Source organism: Magallana gigas, chromosome 6, assembly GCF_963853765.1.
Source record: "Magallana gigas chromosome 6, xbMagGiga1.1, whole genome shotgun sequence".
NCBI lineage: Eukaryota > Metazoa > Mollusca > Bivalvia > Ostreida > Ostreidae > Magallana > Magallana gigas.
Genome location: NC_088858.1, coordinates 54,544,223 through 54,551,876, shown reverse-complemented (window position 1 = coordinate 54,551,876; position 7,654 = coordinate 54,544,223). Strand labels below are relative to the sequence as shown.

Sequence of the window (7,654 nt, the reverse complement as noted above, 5' to 3'; positions counted from 1 at the left end):
CGAGATCAACAGCGAATCCCTATTCATGCCATCACTAGACATCTGTTCTGGTATTAATTCCGGAATGTAAAAGATGTAGTTGGCAAGTCTGATATTGTTTGGTAAAGCTAGTCTGATCTTTGTAGACCAAGGCAGCCCCCCTACAGCCTCAATATATCTCTGTGTGAGTTTACGTCTGTATACCAGATGTGGCTGTGCAAATTTGACCTTTGTCTTCTCTATAACGGTAACCGTTTCTCTGTATCTCAATGTTTTGTAATAAAACATGGCAATGTACAATGTGTCAGAAACATATCCAAACTTGGCTGATAACTTTAATATGTTTAATGAGATTTTGTCTCTTTTATATACCTCTTTATTATTTACTCCGTTAAAATATTTATTTTGTAGTTCAAAACCTAACCCCTGAAGGATGGTAGCAAAACACTTTTGTAACATTACAACTTGATAGTTTGTTAAGGGTAAATTGATCAACTTTTCTATTACCAGTAATCCCTTTAAAATGTACTGAAAGTGTTCTCCGGATAACGAATCATTAAAATCTATTTCAGTAAATAAACGTGCGTCAAAGTCAACCTCAGAAATCAGAGTGTGTTCATCAGTACACACCTCAAGTCTTGGATTGCAAAGGATATCAATGATAGAGGACCTGATGGAGGTACTGTGTAGCAGCATTGCTATACCCTTCTCATACAACCCATACAGTCTCCTGAATAAAGTTGATTTTGCTCTGCCATGAATATTGCTCAAAAACATGTTGTTCTGTGGAATAAAAAAATTAGGACAAGCTCCTTTATACACCCATTTGAGAAGATATTTAAAGCAAACCCAGAAACCGGCTAGGAGGTTTTGTGGACACCAGTTATGTAGTGGGGTTTGTTGAATGGCCCAGAACAATGTTGTCTTTAAATGATAGGAACACAACAGTTTTTCATCATCTCTTAACCCATTGTTCATTACCTCCTTCAAAAACAATTTTAACATACCATAAGTTAAAAATTGCGTGTGATTCATAGAGTACACAAGTTTATACTCCGCCAAAGAGAAGGATATTCTCCATTCGTTATCTACATGGTTTCCTAGTTTGTGTCCTATAGCTACAAAGTGACACCCATGTCTTACAATATCGTTGACAACCGGAGATGGTGGCCATGAGTGACATCTGTCTATCCATGAGGAGGCAGAAGGTGGCCAAAAATCACTAATAAAACTATGGGCGTAATCGACTTCTATCGTCCCTAGCATTCCATTGCTACACGGTCCATGCAATGAAGAATTCGGTCTTATAGCAGAACAATAGATATTTCGGTGTTTAGAACTTGAAATGTAAAGTATTCCATTCATCCGTACACAAGCTGACAACACTCTACTGTCAGCTCTTCCCAACGGTAAACAAAGGAGGGTGAACCCTGGAGGACTCTCAGAATCGTGGCAGAGAATCAGTGCATGTCTTTGTAAGTTGTAACACTGAGATTGGGAATTCCAGTCCCAGATCACCTTGTGGTTATCAAGCCAAAACATAGTATCTATGTCTGACCCTCTAAATCTAAATCCTTCTCTTCGACTTCCACTCAACATTTGTTGCTTGTTAGATTTTTTCATTATTTCATTTATAAGCAACTCTTTTAGATCGACCATATCTCTCCTGCATACCACCAGTTGTGGAGTCCCCATCGTCCGACACATTTCTACGTACACGGACTCAGACATACTCTGGAAAGCCATCTGACTGAAAATTCAATGTATGTTATATCATTCCTCGAAGGATGCGTCGTTTCAAAACAAAGATGCAGCTTACAAAAGTAGTTACAGGCTTCAAAACATGAGTCCAGGTGGTAGTCGAGTATTGGGCTTTTTTTCCAAATGTTTCTGTTTGCCTAAAGAAATGATTGTGTTTAAATAAAAGTTGTATGACGATTTTAAAAAAGAAATCCCGTTTAATAATGATATTGCTAAAAGTGTTACAAATAAATAGATTCTTATTGTTATCTTCATGTTACTTTTACTTTGTAAAAAAAATTAGGAAATGAACTGTAATAAGAGATCAATAAGATGAATGCTAAACAAATTTTAAAAATATAAATAAATCCTGTTGAGCTACGGATAAATGACTTACGACAGTGTACACTAAAAAAACTTCTGAGTGTTCAAGCAGGAAAAAAGAATAATTTGAAAATTACAAGATAATAAAAATGTGAAAGTTTTAACATTGTGTAACTGATATGTCTTTTTCATCGACAGCGCATAAAAAATAAAACAAAAAACGAAAAACAAAAATCATTTACCCGTGACGAAACGTCAAACATCAAATTGGTATTTTTCTGCGCGCGTTTAATATTATGGACAATTTTTTTGTGTGATTGAAATTAGTCTTTGGTGATAGTTTAAAAAGAGAACACTTAACATTACCAAAATGATCATTAAAAAAAACCCCAGAACCTCTGGAATATTGATAAATGCATTTCTTCTACAACACTTTATTTTATCCTCGACATTATTTTAAATACTAAGCAATCGGAAGGAAATGTTATTTTGATATGATTTTTCTCTTCCATAAGTGAAACATCATATCATTTCCATTGTCAACAACACAATCAAAATGCTCTGAGCAAAATTCAACCACACCGGAATGTTTGTGATATTTGGCAATGGTCAAGGTCTCGGGTCGCAACCAGAGGTCAAGGTTGTTCTTAACTATTTGAAAGTTAAATGGAAATCAGTCACCCCGACGACAAGACGAAGAATTCTGCTAAATTCAGATAGCAAATAATGCATTGGGTGAACACTTAAAAGTTTTGTTGTCTGCAGAATGTCCATTTCTTTAAACACATCAGAATTACAGTAATGCGTGATTAATCATTTAGAAGATAAACATGAATAATCCGAACGTGTTATTTCTTAAAAATCATTATGTAATATTATTTTAAAATATTATATTAAAGTTCTATTATTCTTAAATTTATTCCATTTAAAAAAGTCAATAACCTTATTCGAAATCAGCTTTAAGAATATAAGTCATCCCAATGTACTTATTATAATCTTATACATATTTTTTCAAATTATAAAATTTTTTTTTACCATGGTCCTCTAGCAAAACAGTGCCAATAGAAATACTTCCATTAAAAGATGCCAAGCTGTGTATGGTTGTGTTGAAACAAGTGGATGTCTTAAAACTCTTGAGTTCGTAAACATAAACCTTTTGTCAAGTTTCAAATATCTTTATATAGTTGTTTTTTTTTAATTTACGCATATCTCAAGTTTTCAAGCCACACTGTAAAGACTTTTCTCTTCCGAAATGGGAATAAAGTGCCAGGAAGGATACGATTGATTGTCCGTTTATTTTTGTAAGTTCTGTAGGGACGAATCAATGACTTCTTTCCATGGACTTGGCGACTCTATAAGCTGTCCATGATATTGAAACAAGTATTGAGTTCGACAACATAAAATTTGTGTGAAGTTGCAAACATCCTTTTTGACTTTTCTTATCTAATCATATCTCAAATTTTCTGACCAACATGGAAAGAGACATATATTCTATTTTCTCGTACGGTATCGGGATAAAAAAAAAACCAGAAAAGATAAACTGATTGTTCGTCTGTTAGCATGTCATAAAAACGAGTATTCTTTAGCGCACTGTTTAAAGAGACAGTACAGCTGAAACACATGTGTGTTTAACTTCAGATTTTACCTATTGTATCGTTAAGTATAAGAAGTAACGTTGAGTAATAGTTAAAATACATAAAAATCCCTTTCACATACCTAATTAACGTTCTTATGAGCTTCTGAAAATTTAAGGGTCCTTCAAACCAGAATAAACTTATATCTTTTATTTGTACTAGGTGGACTTTGATTGACAGTAAATTACACGTGCTAAAAACTACAAGATCTTCGTCCGACTACGGTCACCGTGGTATACGAGGTTAAAGGGACTCGATAATTCATTCATGGTTTATCAATTTCGTTTCATTTTAAAATAAACAGACATTATTATGTCAAATAACCCCTCAAGGGGCCTCATTTACAAAAATGAATTTACTTTGTAGCAACGTCATAAGATAAACACGCAAAATACATGCTTACAAAATAATATTTGTGGTTATTTTAAAAACTTTGAACAATTTTTACCTGGAAGAGGTAAATATGACATATTTTTATCAACAAACATGTCCAGAAGAATATTCGCGAGCTCTGCATGTGTTTTATTAGATAAGAACGTTTAGATCATAATAATTATTAATTAAAATAAAATAATTAGATTTATTTCATGGAGAACTTTGTAATTTTCTGAAAGTTTATATTTTCATGAGTACAAAAATACCGAACCCGATCATAAATGTTTTTCAAGTCGTTTTTTGATAAGATGCGCCGTACTGTCTCTTAAAAAGTCTTCACAGTTACATTTATACTACTATATGAAAATAAAAGACTTCAATTTTTGAGCTTTAATACCGAGGAATCGGAGGAGTACTGTCTTATTTTTTTTATACATTTTAAACATCATTGGTACTTGAAGATTACCAATTTGTTTCTATTTTTTCTCAAACAAGCTTCGCTAATTAATAATCAACGAAAATGTCTTTTAAAAATCCGGAAATCATCTGGATTTTTTGGATTTTACAATCTTGCGCATGCGCATTACATTCACGCTAAATCACAGGAAGCTCGTTAGTTTATGTTTCCACAATATCACATTTGCATGGATCAACTCAGAAACGATATTACAAATACGTGTAAATTTTCATTGAAAGTTTGTCATATATTCTGTTCATCAAAGGAAATACGGGAAATAACTCTCAGTTCATTAAATATGAAAAATCCGTCAACATGGTGTGTAAATTCGAAGCGAGTAAAAAACGTTGGTGAAAAGTGTTGAATTCTTTATTAATATGAATAAAAGTTTAAGATGAAATTAGGTATTTACAGCCTCAAAAATGGTTTGTTATAAATAATTTGACTGTTATTTTCAATGCAGCTTCATTAATTTTCTCCAAAATCGTTACTGAGCGGTTCTGCAATTTTTTGCTACATTAGGGGTATATGGGATCGAGCCATTTTAAATGTGGTGAAGGCCTGTCCCGAGACACAGTTAGATTATTCTAACTAAGCAGAGTTAAGTGAAATTAATAGCATTATTGTTGACATGTAAATGTCAACAATACGGTGTGTGGATGTATCTCAGTATTTCGTATATAAATGTCCGATATCATATGCAATGTCAACTATGACTCGTGCACGCAGGGGTCAAAGTCTAGTAGAACATTAAACTATTTGTTTTGTCATAGTGCAGAACATCGTGCATATTGAATAATAAGTACAAGAAATTGAATACTAGTTCATAAAAATAATTGACCAAGTGTAACAATATATCAAACCATCAATGTAAGAAAGCGAGCTATATATTACTGACGGTATCGACTTGAACAATTTAAATGACGAATGTATGGAATCAGTCTGCCGTGTCAGTGATTCCTTTTTTAAATACATGCAGTAGACCTTTCACTTGATTATTTTGTTTTCCAATAGAGTTAAATTTTGTCTACTTCTTTAAATATATATGTACCATAAGGTAAAGTGCATTGTCTTAGGTAGGGGCAAATCAATGACTTCTCTGCATGAACATAGCGACTCTAGGGACAGTGTTACTCCATCGACAAGCGACATTGTCCCTAAATCTTCGCCTGAGACCACCAAGTCCAGCAGCCGCGATAAGAATTCATCCAGGTATGTCAAATGCAGCCAATGCACCGAAAGTGTGAACGCTGTCTACTACTGTGATCAATGTGATAAATATTTCTGCAGAACTTGCCGATCTAAACACAGCAAAGACATACTGAGTGGCGCAAAACATAAAATGCGGGAGATTTCAACCGAACTTACGATTGATGTTAAAAACGATGCTAGTAGCCAAAATACAGATGCAACGCCGAAACCTCCTGTACGTCAACAAGCCACTAACACTTCATCTGAGGAAAACTTGAATATCAAAAAGCCCCTTCCGGACATCGGGAGGACGATAAAACCTAAAATCCAGACCAAAATTACTACAACAAAAGAGCAACCTCAGCTATTTTCAAAATTTGAGCGTGAGAGAAGCGAAGCCGCAACACCAAGGAGCCGGTTGCGTAGATGCTTTTCTCATCCAAGCAGGGATGTTCAACTCCACTGCTTGGAATGTAACCAAATTGTCTGTACCGAATGCATTGTTGAAGATCACCAGCGGCATCAGTTCATAAGCATCTCAGAAGCGGGAACTAAATTGCGAAATGAGCTTCAGTCGCATGTTTTACCGATAAAAACATGGTTAGAATCGGACATAGAGAAAGCACTGACAAATCTTAATCTCTCAGAGGAGACATACACAAAGATGTCCACGGAGAGCATCGATATCGTCAACAAGAGAGCTGAACAGCTTCACCAAGATATCGACCGAATCAGGAACGTGTTGATCGACGACATTACATCCAAAAATTCCTCCGATCTCGAGGAATATAAAAAATCTAGAGAAGTTTTACAGGATCAGCTAAAAACAACAGAAGATATAATAAAAAGCATTGAAATGGCAATTAATGAGGCCGAGGATAGTAGCATTATAAGATCAGAAAGGGATTTAAGATCTATGATATCTTCGGTTGACATGAAGATAAAATTTCGAGAAGCCATACCACTCATTTTCATCGCAGGAAAGTCAACAGATGAACAAATAAGAGAAATGTTTGGACACAAACATCAGGAAAAGCCAATATCAACTCTCTCATGGTCACTAGAGGCAGAACCATTGAACTCATCTCAAAATCTTGATTTGATTCGTGTTTCTTCTATTCCTTGTGCATACGGTCAACCGATACACACCATGGTTCTTCTTGGTGAATCTCAGGTATGGTTGACAACACTTTCTAACCCAAAACTAATTCAACTTGTCGGTGTAGACGGATCGATGGAGAAACCCGGGGAATTTGATTTTGTCATTCGAGACCTTGCTATATCTCGCAACGGGGATTTGTTCCTCTCCTGCTTTGAATCCCGTTGCATTAAACGTTTGCGTTTGAATGGAACTCTTGAAACTTACTTTAATGCCTCTCCACTGCATCCACAAGGAATACATATGAGTAGAAGTGGTGTTTTACTAGCTTGCCTCGTGGATTCTCCCAGCACTGATGGAAGACAAATCCGACCCTACAGCAAACGTCAGGTTGTCAAGATCACCAAGTCAGGAAAAGTGATGAAGCGCCTAGCCTTCGGTATAGACGTCCGCCTCTTCACATCACCAGTAAAGGTAGCGGAAACCGTCGAGGAAGAAATATGCGTCATCGACAAAACAGCAAAAGACAGAGGACGAGTTGTCGTATTCACACGTAACGAACAAATCAAGTTCATCTATACCGGACCACCTGGGCTGAAGATGGACTTTATGCTCAGTCCTACAGACATAACTTGTGATGTTTACGGTCACTTGATCGTGACTGATGCGAACAACAATGCAATTCACATGCTCGACAAGTATGGCGAGGTATTGAAAGTTCACCAGATGGGAAGGGACTGGATCGATGTGCCTCACTCAGTGGTGGCGGACCACAAAGGCTCAATGATTATTGGGGACTCGGCGGGTGTAGTGCATGTCATCAAATATCTCAAGTAGGCAAACCTGGTTTTATTT

At 35.8% G+C, this 7,654-nt stretch overlaps 1 protein-coding gene across 1 annotated transcript; it reads left to right on the top strand.

Moving 5' to 3' along the window:
• Positions 1 to 5,599: 5,599 nt before the first annotated feature.
• LOC136276415 (E3 ubiquitin-protein ligase TRIM71-like) lies at positions 5,600 to 7,636 on the top strand. Its single transcript, XM_066088316.1, has one exon. The coding sequence runs from the start codon at positions 5,600 to 5,602 to the stop codon at positions 7,634 to 7,636; it is 2,037 nt and encodes a 678-aa protein (XP_065944388.1).
• Positions 7,637 to 7,654: the final 18 nt, after the last annotated feature.

Excerpts from the sequence above, each read along its gene's own strand:
- LOC136276415 (XM_066088316.1), top strand. The coding sequence starts at position 5,600 with ATGACTTCTCTGCATGAACATAGCGACTCTAGGGACAGTGTTACTCCA.